Here is a 26,399-nt window from a genome sequence, read left to right as displayed (position 1 = left end):
CATGAAGCAGTAGTTTTCAGACATTGGCCAACAGGCAGAGAGGACAGTGGTGCCTATAATTGCTTCAGCTTACTACCTAGAGAGAATTTCCAAGCATCACTGGACAGACAGTGAACCCAAATAAAGCCCTGCAGCTGTCTTAAGTTGGGGAGACAGTTGAGAATTCAAAGAGGCCAACAAGCTAGAATTCTTAGGATAGACTACCAGAGAGGAAAAAGGCTTCACAGAAAGAAAGGTCTAGATCTACAGGGAGTTTCTCTTCAGTCTTCAGTTCAGCACATCAGTGGACACATGCAAGGGAACTGCCCAAGTCTAGGGAAAAGAGCACCAAAAAGGAGTAGGCAGAACAACGTGTATACGAGGCTGAGAGCAGTTCACTTTCCTAACAGCCATAATGGAGAAACCTCATAACACATGCATGGGAGGTTGGGTTGAATATTCAGAAGGGCGTTGCCTCAGTAGTAAAGGAAGATGATCGCTAGCCTAAAGGCTGCTTGGGTTCCATCTAGTAAAGCTTAGAAGTACTCCTTGTAAAGATCAAAGGTAACTTAGTGGTATCCCAGACCATTGTTTAAATATATTTAAAGGAGTAAAAAAAAAGTCACCAAACAAGGTAAAATTCAGAAGGTCTGATATCCAAATCAGAAATTATTAAGCATGCAAGGAAGCAGGAAAGTTCAGTAGTAATCAATAGAAACAGACCCATAAATGTCACAGATGATAGAATTAATAGACAGGGTTATCAAAACAACTAATCTAAATGTACTACATATGTTCAAGAAGGTAGAAGAAAGCAAGGCGAGGCATAGAAAAAAAGACCAACATTAAACTTCTAGAGATGAAAATGTAATCTGTGTCTGAGGTAAAAAAATATATGTATATTGGACAGGATTTAACAGTAGATTAGATGTTTCAGAAAAAATGTAAGTGAACTTGAAGACATAGCAGTAAATACTATCCAGAATGGAACACAGAGAATAAAGGCTGAAACAAACAAACCGCCCCCTGACCCTGCAAGCATCAGTGAGCTGCAGGACAGTTTTAAGTGACCTAATAATATACATGTAATTAGAGTCCCAGAAGAAGAACACAGAGGTAATGGCAGAGGGTATGGAGTGAGATGAAGTGGGGGAGGGGGAAGATGAAGAAATAATGGCAGAAAAATTACCAAATTTGCCCTGGCTGGTGCAGCTCAGTTGGTTGGGTTTCATTCCACACAGCCAAAGGTTGCCCATTCAGTTCCCCGTCAGGGCTCGGGGCTCGTGCCTGGGTTGTGGGCCTGGTACCTGGTTGAGGTGCATGTGAGAGGCAACCGATTAATGTTTCTCTCCTCTTTCTCTCTACTTTCCCCTCTCCCTAAAATAAAATCTTTTTTAAAATTACCAAATTGATATTCACAAATCTAAGAAATTCAAGAATCCCAGCAGAAGAAAGCTGTAACAACACACATCTTAATCATATTGCTTAAAACCAGAGAAAATCTTAAAAGCATTGGGAGAAAAGAGTAACAATGAGCTGTGCAAGTGGCTGGGGAAGCCGTGTCCTCAGGAGAGGTTTCCGTGGGAATATGGTGAGGAGAATATTTAGAGAAGAGCTTGAGAATATAGGGATTCCTCTGATTCTGAGTACCTCAGAAGGCAGGCATGGTGGAACGTTGGGGAGATGGCAGAGGGGAGGCTAGATAATGGGATATGTGGAGCGATATTTTGGGATACAACTTGGTTCCCAACATAGGATCTCTTGTGACTGATGTAAACAGGAAAAACACAATGTGATTAGTCCTGATGGTCTCCAAGGCAGATTGTGGTGGCAAGGCTGTGCCTTGGGGCGTAGGGAGACTAGAGGTCTTGCCCGAGACAAGCAGAACTTATCTTCAGTCCAGCCGATAAAAGTGTGGAGCCTGAAAAGGGCAGATAAACTTTGGAGCCATAATTGGTTTTCCTTGCTTCAGCGAAGGGTGTGTGTGTGTGTGTGTGTGTCCGTCCTGTCAATGTGCATCCTGATTGTTTAGGTACCTGTTGTAGAGACTCTATTTCTATAGCAAATAGGTTCCCAGCAAAAAAGGAGTTATCTCATCTACTGGAAGGAAGTTCCCTGCAGTGTTTGAACTCCATATTTTAATAGAATTTATTTTTATTTTTAGTCATGCTTGGTTTTTTGAAATTGTTCTGGTATGTTTTATCAAATGGTGTTTGCACTCACACTCTGGTACTGGAATCACTTGGGATCTATTTATATAAATGTCTTAGATGTCTCTTAAGCCTGTTTTCCTAGGGTCTTCTTACCTCTCCTTCCCAAAGTCAGTTGACATCTTTCTATTACATGCATTTATAGAGTCCTGCCTTGTCAAGATTTGAATGAAATAAAGCATTCTATGCAAAGCTGAGCATCAGCAGGTGTGGACTCAGTGATACTTAGCAACACTTTAAAAGAAGCAGGAAAGCCACAAGCTGTATCTGTGAGATTGCTTTAATAATCAGCTTTTTACAGCTTTATTCTTAAGTATTTATATTAGCCATTATATTGTCATTTGCTTGATAAAAAGCATAATTGAGTAGAAAAGTGTGCTGACCTTGAGCTATAGTAATAGAGAACCTGGTTATTTTGATCATATTGCCATGAGCAGTGCCCCACTGCTCACTTGGTGGCCGTCTACCTTAATTACAAGCCAAATATTTAGGGATAAACAAATATTATATAAAATACAAGCCTTATAGTCCCAAATCTCTAAAATTTTATTCAGTATCTTATAGGGCACCAAATATAACTTATTCAAGCAACGTTTCAAAAGTTTAGGATGCTGATGATTATAAATATGCTTTTATTAATTATACTCTATTTGCTGTGGCTATAATGGGATTTTAAAATCTGTGTTCTGTTAGTAGAAGCAATAAATGAGCAGTATGTATGTATTACTTGTTATCGAGAAGCACAATTTTATGTGCTATTCCTTCTGGCAAGTTGCATTAATCATGTTCAGATCATGTACGAATATTACAGAGTTAACCCAGGCCATATCACCAGTCATCCTCAGTGTAGCGTGCATGTGCCTAATCCAGACCTCAAGTTTATTTTCCTCAATTGAATAATTAATGTTTTGTTGACTTTCAGTTTTCTTCAACCAAACATGCCCTTTGAAAACCAACCATTTAACCATCTTCCCTATGTAAAAACAAGAGATAGGTCTGAAAAAAGTTTGCGTTAAACAGTTTGCCCACTCACTGTGAAATGGCATCAAAGAGGTGTTGAGTTTGGGAGCAATTGGAAGAAGCGTTGCCACCTCTGCCACATGCTCAGTGTGAGTTGCCTGGGTGATGTGGCTGCTTGCAAACTGGAAGGCTGTGTTAGTTTAGCGTTGGGTTGGCCAGGAAATTCTGTTTAGTTTTTTCTATAAAATAAAAGACGCATTTTTCATTTGCACCAGTAATGTTATTGATTTGGATATTTTGAGCATGTAAGCTATCTCTAGTGGGGAGAGGCCAGGGGTTCTGCTAAACATCTTCCAATGCATAAGACAGGCCCACAGCAAAGGATTACTTGGCCAAAGTGACCATAGTACCAAGAAACTTCACAAACCACTTTCGACACATTCAGTCAGTCACAGCACCTTCTGCGTACACTACACAAGTCATCTTTTGCGTTTCAGTTGTGTTTTTACTTTTTTTGAAATAATAAAGCATAATACACTGAAAATGTGTATTTTCTTCCATGTTCAGTATCAAAGTGGCTGCACAAATTTACCCATTTTGGTAAGTTTGTTTTTAAATGTACATTGATACAAGAGCTGTCACAATACAATCTAACAAAATTGTTTCAAATGAAGATAAAGACAATTAAGCACTGCTAGGGCCATCGTACAGAAAAAATCAAACGAACTTTTTTGGCCAACAAATAGTAATAAGTTCAGCTTCCCAATAGCAGATACAGTCCCATTGTACTATTTTGCCATAGATAGGTTATTGTGTCAATGTTTGGTAACCTTATTTTCATATTCTCTTTTATCCTAATATCCATGTGACCAACCAGTGGCACACATTTTCAAAATAGTTGATTGTATTGGGATACAAAGGGGAAAGCTATCTAACCCACATTATCTTCTACTTTTTTTAAAAGCAAAATCTTTCTATGAGTTGAAAAACCATCTGATAAATAAAAAAAAATAAAGAGAAAGACCATTATTGTGTTAATAATCAAAGGATTCTAAAAATCACCTCTTGTAACCCTATAACAAGCATTAGCTTATCCTGATTATAATATAAAATATGTAATTGGTCAGTTATTTTTGGAGAAAGTTTAAAGCAATAATATATCATATAAAAAGCATTTTAGGTCAACAAAAGAAAAAAACAAACAAAATAGAACGAGAGTAATTGATATTAAGAACAATATAACAATAGCCAGAGGGGAGGGGGGAGGGGACAGTGGGGAGAAGGGTTTTCAGGAATTACTCGAAAGGACACATGGGCAAAACCAAGGGGGAGAGTGGAAGCGAGGAAGGGAGATGGGTTTGGCTGGAGTAGGGGGATAGGTGGGGAGAAAATGCAGACAACTGTAATTGAACAACAATAAAGTGATTAAAAAAATATTTTAGGCAAAGCTTAAGAGTTTTTTCAGCTTATACTTGAGAATGAGAAATTTTATATTAGAGATATAAAATTAAAATACTTGGTCCTTTGAAATTCTTTTCTATATTTTTAGCGTAACATGAACAAAACATTCTAGCCATTTATTTACTTTTTAAAATGAGACCTAGTGGAACTTCTTCCTCTGTCCTTAATATGGTAGTTCAAGTTTTCTATTGAAGTTAGAATAATTTGCCCTGACTGGTGTGGCTCAGTGGATTGACCGCAGGCTGTGAACCAATGGGTCACTGGTTTGATTCCCAGTCAGGGCACATGCCTGGGTTGTGGGCCAGGTCCCCAGTGGGGGCCACGTGAGAGGCAACCACACGTTCATGTTTCTCTCCCTCTCTTTCTCCCTCCCTTCTTTCTCTCTAAAAATAAATAAATAAAATCTTTTTAAAAAAGGTCAAAGAAAAGTCTCTTTAAAAAAGTTAGAATAATTTCATTTTTAGCATGTACAGTCCTTTTTTCCATGTTGGGAGTTATAGAGAAAGCTATAATACTAGGATATAATATCAGTATGATTGAGTAAAAATATCTTTGTTCTTAGCATTAACATTGTACTTATCTTGAAGAGAAAAATAGAAAATAATCCAGGTGTTATGTTTCCTTTCAGGTCTTCGGATAACTGTGCTTCTGACATCCTTCCTTATGGTTTTGGGAACTGGGCTAAGATGCATACCTATATCAGACTTAATGCTTAAAAGAAGGTAACTCCTATAGACACTTAAAGTTTTTTCCCCACATTTTTTCTTTCGTTATGAGTATGTTATATATGTTTGCTTATAAGTATTTAGTGAACAGTTCTATTTTTAAAACAATCAGTAGAGGGTCATATTTATGGTGGCATTTACTTTTTCCCCTCTATAATGATTAATTCAGTGGACATTTATTAGTTGTCATATGAAAGATACTATATACTAGTATGTAAATAAAAAAAGAACAACTTCATCTTCACGCTATCCAGGTGCTATAATAACCACAGGAAAATAATAGTGTAACATAAGGAAAAATAATGTAGTTGATGCCATAGAAGAGGTATACAGTTGCCCTGAGAGACTGAGAGAAGTTTTAGATGAGTTCATGAAGGAGGTGATAATTAAAGTAGGCAGTGAAGAATGAGTAGGGTTTCGGTAACTATAGTCAGGGGAAGGATACTCGGGGGCAGGAATAGCAGGAACAGAGACAGGGAGCCAGGTAAGCACAGGTCTCTTCCGAGGTGGGTAGGTGATTTCATTTCTGCAACTGGAGTTCCTGGATTTACTCTCAGGGTACAAGGTATAACACGATTTTTTAAATTTTGTTTTCCTTTTGGTTATAATAAGAATTATTCTACCAGTAATAATCTGTAACTAAAAGACATTTTTATTTACCAGGACATCAATTTCTTTTTTCTTTTTTTAAAAGATTTTATTTATTTATCTTTAGAGGGGAAGAGAAGGAAAGAAGGAGAGAAATATCACTGTATGGTTGCTTCTCATGCATCCCATGCTGGGACCTGGCCTGCAACCCAGGCGTGTGCCCTGACTGGGAATCAAAGTGCGGTTATTTGATTCACAGGCTCACACTCAATCCACTGAGCTACACCAGCCAGGGCTAATTTCTTAAAATAGTGTTTAATTTTCTTAAAATGGAGGTCCTTACATGTGACCTTGAAAGCCATTGAGGAATTTTTTCCTTTTAAAAAGGACCCATAAAGCACTCAAGTTTGGGAGACACTGGTCTATAGCATAAGCTCTAAGAATGGGATGTAGAGATGAGTTGAGAAAAGATCATCCAGATTATGAAGAGTCTTGATGCCGTTCTGTAGCATTGTATTTTCCTCCCCAGACAGTTGGGAGCCATGTAGGTTCCTCATCAGAGCAGCGATAGAATCAGACCTGTGTTAGGCAAACTACTGATCAGAATCACGTAGGGTTAGTTACAGAGACTGCTGGCCAGAGACCAGGGAAGATGCAGTAAGAGCCCCAGCTGGAGGCATTCTTTAGTCTGTCTGTCTGTTTGTGTATTAGTTCATTTATTCAGCACAATCAACTGAGATCCTACTGTGTGTTCTGGGCATGAGGAATACAGCAGAGAACACAAGAGATAAATCCCTGCCTCATGGAGTATACATTCCAGTTAGGGAGGCTGGCAATAAACTAGTTAAACAAGTAAAATATTTAGTATGTGCTGTGCAGAAAACAAATAGGGAAGAAAGATTTGCTATGTCAGGGGAAGGATGGTAACATTTCAGAAAGACTGGTTGATAAAACCTCACTGGGAAGTTTTTTTGGATAAAAACCGGAAGGAATGATGCATTATCAAGGGGACAAGAATTTAAGCACAGATAGCAAGGGTGAAAAGTGGGAAGGGAAGAGCACGGCTTGGCGGGGAGGTGTGTGTCAGAGCCCAGTGAGAGGCGTCAGATGAAGAGTGATAGAAAATGTGAGCAGAGCAGTTATGCGTGGCGGTGGGGTATGAACTAGGAAGCCATCGGAAGTTTTGAGCAAAGGAGAACCATAGGCACAGTGTGCTTTATGGAATGAGGCTGGAGGTCAAGGGTGGGAGTAAGGAGACCTGTTAGGAAACCAGTGCAATAAACTAGGTAGTGGCTTGAGCCACAGTGGAGGCACTGTTGGTGGTGAGAAGTGGTCAAATTCTTATTATGTTTTGAAGCATTTGCTGATGGATTGGATAAGGGGAATAAGAGAAAGAGTGGAGTCCGAAGCGACTTCTTGCCCTGGGAAGTAGTGGGAATGGAAAGGATAGCACAGATGAGAGAGAACACGAGAGGAAGGAATCAAAGGCAAGGTGATTGAGGTTTTGCTAGAGGGACCCAGGAGGAGGAAGGAGGGAATTTTAAGGACAAGATGATGACTTTCATTTGGAATGGAATTTTTCATTCTTTTGTTTTTAAAGCATGTTTTATTGATTATGCTATTATAGTTGCCCCATTTTTTTCTTCCCTTTATTCTCTACCCTGCACCACCCCCCATTAGTTCATGTCCATGGGTTGTACGTACAAGTTCTTTGGCTTCTCCAAGTACCATACTGTTTTTAACCTCCCTCTGTCTAGTTTGTACCTACCAATTATGCTCCTTATTCCCTGTACCTTTCTCCCATTCCACTGATAACCTTTCTCCCATTCCCATCCCCCTCCTCCACTCCACTGATAACCCTCCATGTGATCTCTATTTCTGTGATTCTTTTCCTGTTCTAGTTGTTTACATAGTTGGTTTTTGTTTTTGTTTTTTACATTCAGTTGTTGATAGTTTTAAGTTTGTTGTCATTTTACTGTTCATATTTTTGACCATCTTCTTTTTCTTAGGTAAGTCCTTTTTTAAATATATTTTATTGATTTTATGCCATTACAGTTGTCGCATTCCCCCCCCCCCTTCATTCCCCTCCACCCTGCACACCCCCTCCCACCCACATTCCGGCCCTTTAGTTCATGTCCATGTGTCATAAGTTCTTCAGCTTCTACATTTCCCATACTATTCTTGCCCTTCCCTCTGTCTATTTTCTCCCCACTGTCTATGCTATTTGTTCTCTGTACCTTCTCCCCCCTTTTTCTTCTCCCACTCGCCTGTTGCTAACCCTCCATGTGATCTCCATTTCTATGGCTCTGCTCCTGATCTAGCTGTCCTCTTAGTTTGCTTTTGTTTTAGGTGTGGTTGTTAATAACTGTGAGTTTACCGTCCTTTCACTGTTCATATTTTTGTCTTCTTTTTCTTAGATAAGTCCCTTTAACATTTCATGTAATAAGGGCTTGGTGATGATAAACTCCTTGAACTTGACCTTCTCTGAGAAGCACTTTATCTGCCCTTCCATTCTAAAGGAAAGCTTTACTGGATAGAGCAATCTTGGATGCAGGTGTTTGGCTTTCATGAGTTGAAATACTTCTTTCCAGCCCCTTCTTGCCTATAAGGTCTCTTTTGAGAAATCAGCTGACAGTCTGATGGGTACTCCTTTGTAGGTGACTGTCCCCTTATATCTTGCTGATTCTGGGATTCCCTCCTTCATTTTGATCTTGGCTAATGTAATTATGATGTGCCTTGGTGTGTTCCTCCTTGGGTCCAGCTTCTTTGGGACTCTCTGAGCCTCCTGGATTTCCTGGAAGTCTATTTCCTTTGCCAGATTGGGGAAGTTCTTTCTTATTATTTGTTCAAATAAGTTTTCCACTTGTCGCTCTTCCTCTTCCTTTTCTGGTACCCCTATAATTTGGATGTTGGAACGTTTAAAGATGTCCTTAAGGTTCCTGAGCCTCTCTTCATTTTTTTTGAATTCCTATTTCTTCATTCTGTTCTGGTTGGATGATTTTTTTTCCCCTTCTCCTCCAAGTTGTTTATTTAAGTCCCAGTTTTCTTCCCTTCACTGTTGGTTACCTTTCTATTTTTCTTTATTTCATGTTCCAAAGCCTTCACTTTTTCCTTTATTTTATGACGATACTCAACCATTTCTGTGAGCATCCTGATTACCAGTGTTTTGAACTCTGCATCTGATAGGTTGGCTATCTCTTCACCTCTTAATTTTATTTTTGGAGCTTTGATCTGCTCTTTCATTTGGGCCATATGTCCTTGCCTCGGTGTACCCTTTTAGTTGTAAGGGGTGGAGCCTTAGGTGCTCACTGTGCGATGGCGCTGTAGGTTGGGGAGGGATCAAAGAGGGAACAGTGTCACTTGGTCAGCTCTTGGCCAGCTTTCAGTCACTTGCCCCTCTACCCACGAGAAAATTGGGCCCTTCTGGTGCTGATTCCCAGGTGGGGCCAAGTGTTTCGTATTTCAAAGGGAAGACAGCAGCATGATTTGGCTTCCTGTGGAAAGCTGATGTTATTTTCTGTCCTTCTGTGTGAGGATCTAGCAGATGAGCTTCATTATTGTGTAAGAGATGCTCTTAAATTTTTCAAGCACCCACTTTTTTTGTAAACTTCCACAACTTTTAAGTTTAAACTTCAGTATAAACTTAAATTCAACAGTGCATTGTTTAAAAATGTCTATTAATATTTTTGTTAGCTTTTCTTCTGTATTGGGCCATCCATACTATTCTTTCCGTCTAGTCTCATATCCTTTCCAGATGTAAAATTCAAGGAATAATAAAGAGTTGACTCACTGTTGGTGGAGAAGGTGGTGTGAAAAAGAAATAGAGCTCATAGAGAAATGTAAACAAAGAAGGGAATAGAAGAAGTAAAATAAAGAGTTCAGAGAGATTGAATTGTTTATGAAAAAAGGATATAAATTGAATTTTCAATCCATGTGTGTTCACCGATAAAAAATGTAGGAATATTATCCCCTTAAAATGAGACTGCATTTTATGTCTATGCAGTATTTCCTTTAAGCCGTATTATTTGTAGTGCATGTACAGCCATTAAAATGAATCTGCTATGACTGGAATGTGTATCTTTGACTAGTAGGTTCAATAGACCATCCCTTTTAAGCTTCAGTCTCCATCTGACACTCAGTGCAAAGGGACAAAGACCATTAATGTGCATTTGTCCAGCACTGAAACGGCATTTAGCAGTCTGTGTTTGCCGCCCTGTTTCTTTTTGAGCTTTTTGAACTTTTGACCCAGCCTTCTGGAATAGTGTCCCTGCACCCCGGCTTCCTGTTTCATAGCTCCCGTAAGTCTCAAGTCTCGAGAATAGTGGCTTTCTGACAAGCCCTTTCCTCAGTCATAACTAGTCCTAAATACCTTCCAAATGGTGTTCTACCTCTGCAAATGTGTTATTTATTTTATGTACATTGTATCAGATGTATACATCTGATACAGTATTTTGGCAGCAGATTCAAAATGCATATATCCTAGAACTCAGTATTTGCACCTCTAGAAAATTAGCTCCCATGTAAAGCTCTACCAATTTTCAAGAACAACTGTGTTTGTGCAGCTTTGTTTGTAATAGTATGAGGTTGGATACAACCCACTGTCTTCAACCGAGGACTGGTTATGGTGACATATGTACTGGAATAGTATGCAGCTGTGAAAAGGAAATATAGTTTTGTAAGTGCTGATATTGGATAATCTCCAAAATACATACTTTAGAGTTTTATAAAAAGACAAAGGTTACTTATTATGTAACATATTATGTTTAATATCTTCCTACATAGAAAAAAGTGGAAGGATATATGTGCCATTGTTTGGCAAGGACTGTCTCTGAAGGAAACCATTACCATGGCTTGTTTCTGGGGAACTAGATGTCTAGATGGAAAGGAGATATACTTTTTACGTTAAACTCTTTCCTACTCTTGGGAATATGTTTCACTGTGTGCAAATATATTATTTTTTGACAGAGAACACCAGTTAAGTAAAATAATTAGAGATTCAGTAATAACAGGAGGAAAAGCAAGAAATACAAGATACATAAATTTCCCTAGTACAGAAATGTAAACCTTTTGATGCAAAAATGAACAAGTGGTAGATTTAAGAACTAAGATTCTTCCCTGTAAAATACTTAAGGTTCATATTCAATGTATTGAATCTAGATCAATATTTTTTGGAAGTATGGTCCATAAACTACCTGCTTATTAGAAATACAGATCCTTGGGCCTCACTCCAGTCCTACTCCATCAGACTCTGGATTGAATCCCAGAATCAAGAATTTGAACAGGTTCCTCAAAGGAGAAAACCCACAGTCTTACCCAATTGTTGCATCTGACTCAAAATCCAGAATTTCTGGGTTCCGTTCCGTCTTCACGGCTCTCTGGGACTGTTTCTTTGATTGTTCTTTGCAGCTTTGGCTTTGCCCTCTGGAAGGCTCTTTGTTGGTCCCATGTTCTCAGTGGCCACGTCTGTGAGTGAATGTTGGGGGAAATGCTCCTTGCGAGGGCTGCACAGTGTTTGCAGTTCACTGTCAGCCCGGTGCTGATTTGGGGACCTAGGATTGCTTTAGGGAGCAGCAGTCTTAAACTTCTCTAGAACCGTTTAGTAATGTTTTCCCTCCAGAAAGGATTGCAGCCGTGTAGACACCTTGATTTTAGACCAGTGAGACCCCTGTTGCACTATTTATTTATAGAACTGTACTATAATAAATGTGCATTGTTTTAAGTCTGCTAAGTTCGTGGTACTCTGTTATAAGAGCAGTGGAAAATTAGTGCACCGAGTTATGTGTGTGTATATATATTTCAGTGATACTGCTGGTGCGGCAGGTCCTGTCAGCCACTACTGATGGAAATGAAAATTACTACAAACCCTTTTGAAAAACAATTTGGGAGTAGGTTCTATGAGGCCTAAATGTTCGTGCCTTCACTTCATTGACCTTAAAGAAATAATTGGGAAAGTGGCAAGTATTTTACATGTAAAGGTGGTCACATCATCATTATTAATATTAGCAAATATTAGAAAAATGCTTAGCGCTGGCTGGTGTGGTGAACGAAAGGGTCGCCAGTTCGATTCCCAGTCAGGGCACATGCCCGGGTTGCGGGCCTTGTCCTCAGTGCAGGGAGCGGGTAGCACGAGAAGCAACCACACATTGATGTTTCTCTCCTCTTTCTCCCTCCCTTCCCCTCTCTAAAAATAAATAAATAAAATCTTTTAAAAAATGCTTAAATGGGTTTTTATACATATACATAATAGACTATCATGGAGCCATTAACAATTATGATTATAAATTATAAAAAATCTTTAATGAAATGATAAAATCTTTATGACAGACTGTAAAGTTAAAAGACTTGGTGCATAAAACTGTATATTGTGTGTCATATCTGTGGTTACCTATGCTTAAGTATTGATTGAGAGATTCATTGGGGAAAAAGTGGAAGGAAGAATGACTAAACCAAAATATTAGTAGTGGCAGTCTGAGTTATTTAATTGAATTATTGAATATATTCCATTTTTCTTCGCTTTGTACTTCTCTACTATGAAAATACCGTATTTTTAGGATTATAAGATGCACCTAGGTTTTAGAGGAGAAAAATAGGAAAAAAAATTGAAGCAAAAAATGTGGGAAAAAATTTAATAACCTATGACCCCGCTCCACTGCTGGCCCCCCCATCCCCACCCCCACACACACAGCGAGCCAGGTAAGCCACATTCGGCCTATGAGATACAACCCCCTTTTCCTCTGGAACGGAGGAGGGGCGTGCATCTTATAGTCTGAAAAAATATATACTTTTTAAAAAGATTTTATTTATTTATCATTAGAGGGGAAGGGAAGGAGAGAGGGAGAGAAATATCAATGTATGGTTGCCTCTTGTGTGTCCCCCACTGGGAACTGGCCTGCAACCCAGGCATGTGCCCTGACTGGGAATTGAACCATGATCCTTTGGTTCACAGGCCCGTGCTCAATCCACTGAGCTACACCAGCCAGGGCCTTTTTTTTTTTCCTGAGGTTTTTTCTAGTATATGTACTTTTTTCTTTTAAATTCTTGTTCACTTTTAAGCTAAGAGTTCAAAATAAAAGTTAGAAGACAAGAAAAGTGTTATAAGATAAAGCCAGGGGAGGTAGACACCTCAGATCAGCTCATTTCCCTCTGTACCTTGCCAAGAGATTAATGCATTTGGCCTTAATAAAAACCTGGTGAGGTAGATAAAGTACTTTTGAAGAAAAGGATTACATGGTTAATAAGTTTAGCTAAGACTAGAAGCTGAGTCTTCTGATACCTAATCCAATATTCTTTCACTGTTTTTTATGTACTTTCTGTAACTGTTAGTTATTATTATAAGCTTCTTTAGGGCCAAGACTGTTACATTCGTCTTTATATATATTCCCTTTAGTGTTTAGCTGCAGGCACCTTGACAATAATAGATACTCAGTAAATATTTTAATTGAAATATAATTGGCCAAAATCATTAAGAATACGAAAATGAAATAGATTTTTATGAAAGAAAACTGGGGCTATTATGACAGTGTTTAGAAGGCTCATTTGCTTCCCGCCATCATCTCTATTTCTCCCTTCCTATCTTCCTTTTTCCTGTAATTAATATATAACAACTCTGACCACTTCTATTGCCCTATTTTTTCTTGGGCTCCTTCTTTTTAAAAAGTTCTATTTCCAGCACTTTTGCTATTTTCAATATCCAGGAAATTCTGGATATTGAAAATAGCAAAAGTGCTAGAAATAACATGAGTTTATTCTAATGTAGATGATTAGGAATTGGGAAAAAATTTGTGAACCACTGGCATATTGAGCCTTAGAGGCAAGTATTTTTATAGATTCTAAGTTATTTCATATTAAAAATACATAGAATTTAAGTTAAAATGCAGTACTTACACTAAGGAAGTATCTGCTAAGTTTCTAAGAGGCCAACTCTCCAAGGTTATCACCAATGCTAGTCGTAATAAACTGAAAGTTGATAAAGTAGGTTTATGCACAGAATAAAAATATGCTAGCTACAGTATGCCTTTGGATCCAAGAACCTAAGGTTATCTTCACAATCAGTTGTTATTATTGTTATTATTATTATTATGAGCAGAGAACCTTCAGAATGAGACCAGGTGGAAAAGTAGGGCAATTCATGGGCTGATGGAATCACTTCCAATGTTACTTACAGTCCTGGCTTAGCCATCAGCTTGTTGTGTGACCTTGGAGCTCCCCCAGTACTTTAAGAGGTAGGAAAGTTACAAAATTATGAGTGTGGTTTTAAATATGTTAATAACCTCTCTGGAACTCAATTTTTATATCATAAAATGAGAAGGGGGGGTTATCTGGGTGAGGTTTCAGGTCATGTCAGCTATAAAAATTCTAATGTTAAAGCATCATATTATTCTAAATAGCAAATACATTAGAAATGATAGGTATCTGTTCCAGGATGTCAGAAAGCAAAAGGTTAGGATACCAGAATGTCATTAAATACAAACTGAAATGTCGAGTACATTAGAAAATGTGAACTGTAGGTCTTCAGTTTGAACTTTAGCTATTGGCTTTTGTTTGAGAAGCTGTGGTATATTGAATAACTTGAAAAGGAATGAAGCTGTGTACAAATGCCATACTGCATGCCACTGAGGCCTTAGCCTCTCCGAAGCAGAAGGTGTGCAGGGCAAGGGCAGGACTTGGTGAGGCTTTTTTGGTGTCCCCCTGGCCTACCGCAGGCCAGCAAACCTCAGCAATACCGACACTGGTGGGCAGTTCTCAGCCTTCCGAGTCTCTGCCATCTAGTTCTGCAGATGCTAGAGAAACTTACAGATTTTATTATTTTATTTTATTTTATTTTTATTTTTTAAATACAGTAGCTTACAAATTTTATTTTATTTTTTTAGGTTTTATTTATTTATTGTTAGAGAGGGGAAGAGAGGGAGAAAGAGAAGAAGAGAAACATCAGTGTGTGGTCACCTCCCACGTGGCCTCCACTAGGGACCAGGCTGCACCCAGGCATGTGCCCTGACTGGGAATCGAACTGGTGACCCTTTGTTTTGCAGCAGGTGCTCAATCCACTGAGCTATACCAGCCAGGCAGAATTATAAGTTTTTAAATATAGATCTTTAATCTTCTTCTCAGTCTCTGTGGAAATTCCCCTACCTCCTATCGGTTTCTCCACCTGGCCGATGGGCATGGCACAAACCAGGCTTTGGACGTAGACAGAAGCTAGGTAAGAGAAAACAGGAGAAAAGAAAAAAGACCTGAGAGAGAAAGGAAGAAAAGGGGAGAGGGTGGGAGACAGGGAAAAGGAGTAAGTTTAGGAATCAATGAGGGGAGACTGGGATGATCTGTCACAGCTTGACCCGCAAAGGTCAGGGTTGCTATCCCCTAACTGTGGATATACACCCATCTTTATCAGGCATGAAGTTTCAAATGAGGAAGCAAGAGTAAGACCCCTTGGCCCTGGCCGGGCAGCCCAGTTGGATGGAGCATTGTCCCAATACACCCAGGTTGTGGATTCGATCGCTGGTCGTTGAACATGCAAAAATCAACCAATGAGTGCACAAAGAAGTGGAACAACAAATTGATGTTTCCTTCTCTTTCCCTTTCTCTCTCCTGCCCTCCCTCCTGTACACCCTCCCTTTCTTCCTCTCTCCTTCTCCTACCCTGTCTTTCTCTCTTAGGTCAATAAATAAATTTTTAAAAAGAATTAGACCCCTTGCATTAATTAGTCAGTGTCCAGAGAACTCCCTTTCTGCTACAGAGCTTATTGCCCAGGAGACAAAACTGCCTTCGCACACTCTTCTTAGCTTCTTCCACCTTTCCCAGGTCCACTGGGCTTGAGACAGCACTAAAGTGTTGGCCTCACCACTCTCAATGTCTTTTTTTAAAGGCTTTATTTTCAAAATACTTGTTAAACACCTTATTTTCATATTGCTAAATTTAAACTCTTTATAAGTGGAACCAGTGCGATGCGTGTGTTAGATAAGTGAGATTTTTTTATTTTTTAAATGTATTTTATTGATTATGCTATTACAGTTGTCCCATTTTCCCATCTTTATCCTCCTCTGCCTTGCGCACTTCCTCCCACCCACATTCCCCCACTTTAGTTCATGTCCATGGGTCATACATATAAGTTCTTTGACTTCTACATTTCTTATATTATTCTTATTCTCTCCCTGTCTATTTTCTACCTACCATTTATGCTACTTATTCTCTGTACATTTTCCCCTCTCTCCCCCTCACCCCCCGATAGCACTACATATGATCTCCATTTCTGTGATTCTGTTCCTGTTCTAGTTGTTTGCTTAGTTTGTTTTTGTTTTAGATGTAGTTGTTAATAAGTGTGAGTTTGCTGTCATTTTACTGCTCATATTTTTTATCTTCTTTTTCTTAGATAAGTCTCTTTAACATTTCATGTAATAAGGGCTTGGTGAGGATGAACTCCTTTAACTTGACTTTATCTGGGAAGCACTTTATCTGCCCTTCCATTCTAAATGAAAGCTTTGCTGGATATAGTAATCTTGGATATAGGTTCTTGCCTTTCATGACTTGAAATACTTCTTTCCAGCCCCTTTTTGCCTGCAAAATTTCTTTTGAGAAATCAGCTGATAGTCTAATGGGCATTCCTTTGTAGATAACTGTGTCCTTTTTTCTTGCTGCTTTTGAGATTCTCTCCTAATTTTTAGTATTAGGCAATGTAGTAATGTTGTGCCTTGGTGTGTGTTTCCTTGCGTCCAGCTTCTTTGGAACTCTCTGAGCTTCCTGGAAGTCTATTTCCTTTGCCAGATTGTCCTTCCTTATTTATTCAGATAAGTTTTCAGTTTCTTGCTCCTCCTCTTCATCTGAATTGCCTGTATGATTCAGATGTCAGAACGTTTAAAGTTGTCCCCTAGGTTCCTAAGCCTCTCTTCATACTGTTGAATTCTTATTTCTTCATTCTGTTCTGGTTGAATGTTTATTTCTTTCTTCTGGTCCAAACCGTTGATTTGAGTCCTGGTTTCCTTCCCTTCACTCTTGGTTCCCTGTGCATTTTCCTTTAATTCACTTTTCATATCCTTCATTTTTTCCTGTATTTTGCAACCATACTCAACCATTTCTGTGAGCATCCTGATTACCAGTGTTTTGAATTCTGCATCTGATAGGTTGGCTAGCTCTCCATCACTTAGTTGTATTTTTTTCTGGAGCTTTGGTTTGTTCTTTCATTTGGGTCATTGTTTTTGTCTCAGCACGGGTGAAGCCTTAGGTATTTGCCAAGGTGAGGCAACCCGTGTTGCTGCGTTATGGTGCTCAATGAGGGGACATGATCCAAAAGGGAACCAGGCCTCTTGCGGGGCTCTTGGCAGGCTTTCAGTCACTTCCCCCACTTCCCACAAGCAAACTGGGCACTTCTGGTGCTGATTTCCTTGTGGGTGGGTTTGTGTACATTCTAGGACCCTGAGAATCTCCCCAAGGAACTCTCCTGTGAGGCTGGGATTTTCTCCCACCGCCTCAACCCCCACAGGAGTTTTCAGTCAGAGGGTTTGAGGCTTTAGTACTCTGTGCTGGAACCCTGGGTTGTGTGTTCTGTCTCACTCCTCAGTTGTTCCTCCCAGTTTATCCACACATAAATGTCAGACCACCCACTCTGCCAGCAGTCACCTCACCCTGTCTACAAGCCGCCACCTTGCCATAAGTCCTCTCTGCCCTGGCTACCCATCTCCACCCCTTCTACCAGTCTGGATGAATGTTTCTTTTTTAACTCCTTGGTTGTCGAACTTCCATACAGTTCGATTTTCTGGTAGTTCTGGTTGTTTTTTGTTTTTAAATTTGTTGTGTTTCTTTTGGTTGTGCAAGGAGGCAAAGTGTATCTACCTACATCTTCATCTTGGCCAAAAGTACCAAACTGAATTTTATTTTTAAATATGTTTCTACAAACAATTATAAAATAGAAGTAGTTAATGATAGATGACAGAAAATAGTGTCAGGCAGACATAAATATCTTGTTAATACAGGTTGGTGTTAAATTATGTTCACTAGGACAGCAGGTGCTTATCACCAGGTATACTGGTGACTGCCAGGTCCCGAAGGACGCGGGGGTACAAGTGTGAGAAGGAGCAGGACTATGTGCTGAAAAACTTAGATACTGGTAAGACAAGACTGGGCTTCCCTGCCAGGTTACCTATGAATTCACAGGGTAAGTCCAAGATCCCACAGGTCCCAGTTTTCCTGATAAGCTCATTTGTGAGGAGAGTGCTATGTATGATGACTTTGATACAAAAAGCACATAATTACTTAAATTAGAGTAATTTTAAGGTCCAAACCAGCATGTTTTAGTTCCTGAGATGACTATTCAGTATGATAATACATATGTTCTAGTTTTACCCCCCCTGTTCAGTGACTTAGAAATGCCCCTGGTATCATACCTGCTTTTAGTTTCTACTTTACCTAGTGTACCACATTGTAGAGAGAAATACTCTGATCTGAGACTTAAGTAAACTGGACTCGAATGATCCTTCCATTATTATAAGCTCACGTGTTCTCAGTGTTGGGTTTGCTATTTGAAAAATAGTCTATTCCTGATTCTGCAGAGTGGGTACCAAATGTTAAGCCATGGCAACAATTTGAGTTTTAACCTTAACTATCAGGATTCCTACTGTTGTGTCCTGTTTTTGTTTGGTATTGTCCTTTTTTTTGGACCATAAAGTTTATTTTTTTACGTTAATTGATTTTATTTTTTAATATTTTTTATTGATTATGCCATTAAAGTTGTCCCATTCCCCCACTTCACTCCCCTCCACCCTGCACACCCCTCCCACACCATCCCCCCCTTTAGTTTATGTCCATGTGTCTTAAGTTCTTTCAATTTTGTATTTCCCATAGTATTCCTGCCCTCCCCCCTATTTTCCATCTACCATCTATGCTACTTATTCTCTATACCTTCTCCCTCCTTTTCCTCCTCCCACTCCCCTATTGCTAACCCTCCATGTGATCTCTATTTCTGTGTTTCCGCCCCCGATCTAGCTGTCATCTTAGCTTGCTTTTGTTTTAGGTGTGGTTGTTAATAACTGTGAGTTTGCAGTCCTTTCACTGTTCATATTTTTTATCTTCTTTTTCTTAGATAAGTCCCTTTAACATTTCATATAATAAGGGCTTGGTCATGATGAACTTGAATTTGACCTTATCTGAGAAGCACTTTATCTGCCCTTCCATTCTAAATGAAAACTTTGCTGGATAGAGCAATCCAGCAAAGGTTTGTACGTCTTGGTTGTACGTCTTTGGATTTCATGACTTGGAATACTTCTTTCCAGCCCCTTCTTGCCTGTAAGGTCTCTTTTGAGAGATCCACTGACAGTCTGATGGGCACTCCTTTGTAGGTGACTGGCCCCTTATCTCTTGCTGCTTCTAGGATTCTCTCCTTCATTTTAATCTTGGCTAATGTAATTATGATGTGCCTTGGTGTGTTCCTTCTTGGGTCCAACTTCTTTGGGACTCTCTGAGCTTCCTGGATTTCCTGGAAGTCTATTTCCTTTGGCAGACTGGGAAGTTCTCCTTTATTATTTGCTCAAATAAGTTTTCCTCTTCCCCTACTGGTACCCCTATAATTCGGACATTGGAACATTTAAAGATGTCCTGGAGGTTCCTAAGCCTGTCCTCATTTTTTTGAATTCTTGTTTCTTCCTTCTTTTCTGTTTCGTTGTTTCTTTCTTCCTTCTGGTCCACTCCCTTGATTTGAGTCCCAGTTTCTTTTCCATCACTATTGGTTTCCTGTGCATTTCCCCTCATTTCAATCAGTTTAGCTTTCATATGTTCCTTTAATTTGTGACTAAAATCAACCAATTCTGTGAGCATCCTGATCACCAGTGTTTTGAACTGTGCATCTGAAAGGTTGGCTATTTCTTGGTCACTTAGAATAATAGGCTCTCGGGCTTTGAGCTGTTCTTGAGCCATAATGTTTGGTCTGTTCGCACCTGTTATGTATGAGGGGCGGAGCTTTAGGTATTCACCAGGGCGGGGCAACCCAGTTGCTGGGTTGTGGTGCTGTACGTGGGGGCGGGTCAGAGAGGGAAAAAAAGTGGCGCTTTGCTCCACTCTCTCTCAGATTTCTGTTCCCTCTGTGGCTTCCCACAAGGACATTGGGCCCTTTTGGTGCTGGTTCCCGGGTCTGTGGGCCCATGTACTCTCCAGGGCCCTGTGGGTCTCTCCAACGAACTCTCTGTGAGCCTGGAAGCCTCTCCCGGCCCCTCGACCCGGAGAAAGTCTTTCCAGTTGGTGCTTTCAGGCTCTAATTTCCGTCGCTGGGGCCCTAGCCTGAGCCGTCTGTCTCACTGTTCACTCCTTTGCCTCGTTTATCTGCGCATGCAAATGTGTGACCGCAGTCAGCCAGCCGCCCTGCGCCTTCGCCCTGTGCCCTCACTGGGTCTGCCCGTCACCACCTCACGCCTGGGATCCGCCAACTGCCTCCACCTCCACTCCTGGGTCGGTGGGACCCAAGAATCTTTCCTGCCCAACTGCTCTGCCGCTGACTCCGCCCCTCCTACCGGTCTGGCTGAGTGGTTCGTTGTTGTTGGACTTCCATACAGTTCAATTTTCACTGTTTTGGCTGCGTTTTTGTTCCTAAAACTTTTCTGTGTTTAAACTTAGTTGTGGGAGGGGGCACAGTGTTTCCACCTACACCTCCATCTTGGCCGGAAGTACCTGGTTTTGTCTTTTTGATAGGTTGTTTCTTCCATGTTCTCCTTCTACTCTTAACACTCTTAGGCATACTAAATATGCCCATCCTAACCCTTCTCTTTACAGATGAGATGAGTCTTTCAGGAACACCTCATTAACAGCATTGCACGTCAAAGCAGCTGCTTCTGCAGGCCATCGCGCACTGTCTGCGTGTTGCACCATCGCAAGTCGTGGTTAGGGGAGTCATGAGTAAACCACTTAATGACATTGTTTCAAGAATATTTCTATGTGAAATTGCTGCATGACAGCTGGGGATTCACTGACTTTCAGAGGAGGTATTGGGTTTACAGACACTTTAAATTGTTTTTGTCATGGAGAAAATAGTTCTTTTGTCCTCAAGAAAACAAGAAGAGTTTCAAATGTCTTTAGTTGTCTTAATTTAGTAGTGACACTTGGAGCTGTTTTGCCTTTAAATAAGTTCCCCAACATTTACAAAGATGTGAGCAGGCCTGATTAACATTTTTTACTTCCCATTTATGCTTCTACGCTGAGGCCCTACCTCTCTCTCATAGGTTTGTTTATTCCTTCCGCATTCAAAAAACCTTTAAATAGGTAGCTTAAGTTGGCAATTGTTTAAAAAGAGAATTTAACACTCACACGGTGATTAAAAAGCAAAATAAGCCAAGAAAAGTAATTATCGTGTGTGTTGTGTGCACTGTCCCTGCCCTTCCCTTTACCTGTGAGGCAGGAGAAGTGGAGTCACCTCCCTTTTCTGTCTCTGACTTTTGGACTTCCGGCTTCTTTTCTTCTCCAAGACTACTCATGAATGGGAATGTGTGTGTTGGGTGTGGAGCAGGAAATGGGGGGAAAGTGTTTGGTCAGCAAGGAGCGGGACAAATCACTGAATAGAATACTGAGAAAAGGGCAAGCGGACAGTGGAATGGCACTCCTCATCAAGCCTCGCAGTTAGTGCCAGTCAGAGACCTAGAACCAGAAGGGACCTAGTGATCCTGTGACTACTGTACCTTAACGTAACCGATGCTTAGTACCTGCTTATGTGGCTTATCTCATTTTATGGAAGAAATCGAATCCCAAAAATGCTTTACTCAGTGCCGTTCAACCAGTTAGTTGTGGACCAGGTCATCTGATTCCTCCACCAATAACCTTTTTCTTTCTTTTCTTTCTTTCTCTCTTTCTTTGTAGGCATGAAATGTGGACCCCGACTGTATTACTTGTAGGCTGGTGGCACTTGCTAGGTCTCTTTCTGAGAATGGATTTTGGAGTCAGACTTAAGTCTGCTTTGCCTGTTAGCACTTGAGCAAGTTTCTTATTCTTTCTTAGTGAAGGTCTCGCATCTCAGTAAATGGGGACAATAATAGCTCCTACATACTGTTGTTAAAACAAATGAAGCGAGGTTATTTGGAAGTATTTAGTCTGGTATGTTGCACAGATCGTAGGCCTCAGTAAATATCCGTGAAATGAATAAGAGGTAACTATTACTGTATTTAATCTCCCTCAGAGAGAGTCACCGTTCTTTACCCTTCAGGTGTGGGATATGTTTCCCTACTGTCCTAGTTTACTGCTGTTTGGCTACTGTCTGTGTAGAAAATGCCTGCTTCACCTACCTCATAGCGTTTCGATTTGTTTAATTCCAGACTGATCCATGGAGGACAGCTTTTAAACGGCCTGGCAGGTCCAACGGTAACGAATGCAGCTCCGTTCCTCTCCACAACGTGGTTTTCAGCAGATGAGCGGGCCACTGCCACAGCTATTGCATCAATGCTCAGCTATCTTGGTGGAGCATGTGCGTTTTTAGTTGGACCACTTCTTGTTCCAGCTCCCAATGGGACGTCGCCTTTTCTTGCTTCAGAGAATAGCAGGGCCCACATTCAAGATCGTATAGAGACTGTATTATATGCAGGTATTTTTGAAGTTCGTTTTCTTCCTGTTATATTTTGTCTTTTATCCCAGCATCTTCACTCTGCTTTTATGTACTAGATCACTTCTTATGAATACTTAACAGGACTAATATACACATATGTATGTATGTATGTATGTACTTTCTTTGGTACATAATATGGAGATGCCCATTTGAAACTTAACCTTTCTAGGAAGTTATTAAGTTTCAAATGTGTTATTGCTACATGGAAGGTTATTTCTTGACTTTACTTTTCCCATCCACTTACAGTTAAGTTCTGTGTAACATATTGTCTAATGCCTTTTCTAGATATCTTACCGGTATATAAAACTAAACAGCACTACCAACAGTAGGTGTTAAACCATTTTCTCCCTTACAGTTTCCCCTTTATTAGCCATGTTCTGTAATCTAATAAACCCACGTCACCCACAATTTATTCTTTCCTTCATTTCCTACTCTCTGTATGTCTAGTCTATGAATAAGGGATAATGATCCTTCTAAAACCTTCTTAGATCCTTTTTCTTTATTTCTAGAGCCATAGTCCACTCTTACATTACAGTCTCTTACAGATCTCCTTAAATACATTCCTTTCCCCATACACCTGTTTATTATTTCCTTCTGCATTGAGAAATGTTTTTGCATGTTGACTCTATACCAAGCACTGTGCCAAGTACCAGAAATTGGTGAGATCACTAATGAGATCATTATAATACAAATAGACATTTACAGAGTTTGGAAGGCCTAAGCAGCCTGAGTTTGGAAAGAATTTAAGGAGTTGGGGAAGGTTTCACCAAGATTGTCATAAATAAAATTAAGAATTTCATAGGAGTTCACTAAATGTTTAAGTGAGTTAGAGTGTTGTGTACAGAAGGAACAGCAACCGCAAAGTCAGAGAAACTGGAGAGAGCTCAGTATGTCTTGGATCTGCATGTCATTTGGTAAGGCTATGTTAGAGTAAATATGTGTGTTTGGATGTAGGCGGCAAGTGGCATAACATAAGGCTGGAGAGATAAGGGACCAGGTTATAATAAACTTTGTATTGATCTATTTATTCACTTACTGGCTTAACAAATATAGTTTGATCTCCTATGGATCTGTCACTGCACCAGGCACTGAGGTGAACAGGATTCCTGTCCTTATAGGACTTAGAGTGACCCAAAGGATACAAACAGGTAAACACATGGCTGTAGAACAGGGTGGTAAGTGCTATTGCCAGAGGCCTGCAGTTGCTGTAAGTGCTCAGAGGTGGCGCAGATAACCAGGTTTTGGAGCTCAAGTAGAGCTTCCTGGAGATAAAGCGTCTAAGTTGGAACCTGAGAGATGGCAGAGTTCGCCAAGTACAAAGGTTGGGAGGAAGAATGTGTTAGGCAGAGAGAACCATGGAGGAGAAGCCCAGTAAGAGGAGCTGCATTGAAGCAGTCTGAAGCCCAGAGTGGCTTAGATCTGGTGAGAGTAGTGATAGATGAAGCTAGACAGGTAATAGATGAAGGTAATAGACAGGTAACAGATGCAGCTAGACAGTGATAGATGAAGGTAAGCCAGGCCGTGCAGACCTTCTAATCAGGACTGAAGGGTTTGACATTCACAACGTTGTGGACAGTGGCCGCACTCTGAAGAATTTTACTCTAGAGAGTTACATGATGAGATTTATATTTCGAAGTACAGTTTGGAGGAAATAAAAGTGAAAACAGAAGTAGTGGCAGTATAACCCTCCTGTAGACACCTTACCCCTTTTAAAGAAAAAAATAGTGAAATGTAAAAGTGAGTAAGTAGATCAAACTTAAAGCAGGTAAAACAAATTTTTATTTTTATTTTGGTTATATCATTTTTAATTGAACATTTAAACAGTGATTGAGTCTTTAAATGACTGCATTTTAGGCACTTTTTGCTATAACAGATAACCCTACTCAAAGCTTCACAGTTATTCATTGCTTTTATATTCGCCAATCTGCATTCCTGAAATATTGCCCCATAAACCTTCATTCCATTAAAAATATTTGCTAGAACTGCTACCTTAAAACATTAATGAATCTTAAACTGAACTATTCCAGATAAAGGCATCACGAGTAAACCACAGATGAATAGACCAGTATCTCTGAGGAATGTAGATCCATGGTCCTAAAAAAATACTGGCAAACCAAATCCAGCAACGTATGAAAGGGATTACACACCATAACAATATAGGATTTATTCCTGTAATGCAAAGTTGATCAAACATTCGAAACTCACCGATAGGATATGCCGTATCAATCGAATAAAGGAGAAAAACCATGTGATCATCTTAATAGATGAGCAAAAAAGCATTTGACAAATCCTACACCCTTTCAAGATAAAAAAAAAACACCCAGAAATAAAGACATGAGCTTCCTCAACCTAATAAAGGACATACATGAAAAATCTACAAATAAAATCATGGTTATTGGTCAAAGATTGAATGCATTACTCCCCACCCCCTGAGATCAGGAACAAAGCAAGGATGTCCACTCTTTGCCATATCTGCTTAACATTATACTGGAGGTTCTAGCCAGGATCACTGAGAGATCAGTGATCTGATCATTTTCTAAGTAAGAAAATGAAATAAAAGGCATTTTGAATTGGAAAGGAAGAAGTAAGGCTATCTCAGTTGAAAATGGCATCATCTTGAATATAGAAAATTCTCTGTAATCCATTAAAAACATATTAGATCTAAAAAAGAAGTTTAAGCCCTGACCATGAGGCTCAGTTGGTGGGGCATCGTCCCACAATGTTACAGGTCACTGGTTCCATTTCCACAGTCAGAGCACAGGCTCGGGTTGCAGGTTTGGTTCCTGCTTGGGGTGCATACAAGAGGCAGCAGATTGATGTTTCTCTCTCACATCAATGCTTCTCTCCCTCTCTTCCCTTCTTCCTAAACATAAATAAATAAAATATTAAAAATTAAAAGGGTCCTGAAAACAGGACCCTAATTAACAAAGCAAATGAGCAGAATAGAACCAGAGGTATGGAAACAAGGAACAGACTGACAGTGACCAGAGGGAAGGTGGGAGGGGGAGAAGGGGCTGGTCAAGGAGCATGTGCGGATGACCCACGGACATGGACAACAGGGTGAGGAGTGACTGTGGGGCCACTGCAGGGGGGCGGAAATTGGGACAACTGTAGTAGAAACACAATAAAATTAAAATAAAAACAAGTTTAGTAAGAATGAACAAGTTTATCCTAAAAGAAGTTTTAGGATGCAAAATTAATATATCAAAATCAATTGGATTTTTATACATTAGCAACGGGCAACCCAAACATGAAATAAGGAAAATGATGTAATTTGTAATAGCCTCAAAAAGAGTAAAATATTTAGGAATAAGTTTAACAAAATAAGTATAAAACTTGCTCTCTGAAGACTATAAAACACTGTTGGAAGGAATTAAAGAAGACCTAGAGAAATGGAAAGACATCCCATGTTTAAGTGATGGAAAATTTAATATTGTGAAGGTGCTAATATCCTCAAAATGATCTACAAATTCAGAGCAATTCCACTTAATATTTAGCTGCCTTTGTTGCAGAAATTGTCAAGCTAATTCTGAAACATACAGAAATGCAAGGGACCCAAAATAGCCAAAACAATCTTGAAAACGAACAAAGTTGGAAAACTCACACTTCGCAATTTCAAAAATTACTACAAAGCTACACTAATCAAAACAGCATTGTACTGGCATAAGGATAAATGTATAAGTCAATGGAATAGAAGTGAATTCCAAAAAATAAACTATTGCATTTATCGTCAATTGCAATTAGCACAACAGTGCTAAGACAATTCAGTGGGGGAAAAACAGTCTTTTCAGTAAATAGTACTGGAATAACTGGATGTCCACGTGCAAAAGAATCCATTCTAACCCCTTCGTTACACCATACACAAAATGAACTCAAAATGGATTGTAAACTTAAATGTGAAAGCTAAAAGTG

At 39.7% G+C, this 26,399-nt stretch overlaps 1 protein-coding gene across 1 annotated transcript in view; it reads left to right on the top strand.

Annotated features, from left to right (window-relative positions):
* Window positions 1–26,399, top strand: part of SLC49A4 (solute carrier family 49 member 4) — a 75,940-nt gene that overhangs the window by 5,846 nt on the left and 43,695 nt on the right. The window contains exons 2-3 of the mRNA XM_037051472.1: window positions 5,239–5,332; window positions 22,201–22,466. Coding sequence (XP_036907367.1) covers window positions 5,239–5,332; window positions 22,201–22,466 — 360 coding nt within the window. The remainder of the gene's footprint in view (window positions 1–5,238; window positions 5,333–22,200; window positions 22,467–26,399) is intronic.

The sequence above is a fragment of the Sturnira hondurensis genome, unplaced genomic scaffold (assembly GCF_014824575.4).
Source record: "Sturnira hondurensis isolate 20B ecotype Veracruz unplaced genomic scaffold, ASM1482457v3 Scaffold0007222, whole genome shotgun sequence".
In the NCBI taxonomy this organism is placed as follows: Eukaryota; Metazoa; Chordata; class Mammalia; order Chiroptera; family Phyllostomidae; genus Sturnira; species Sturnira hondurensis.
The sequence above is the reverse complement of the archived record's forward strand: the minus strand, read 5'-3'. Positions and strand labels throughout refer to the sequence as shown.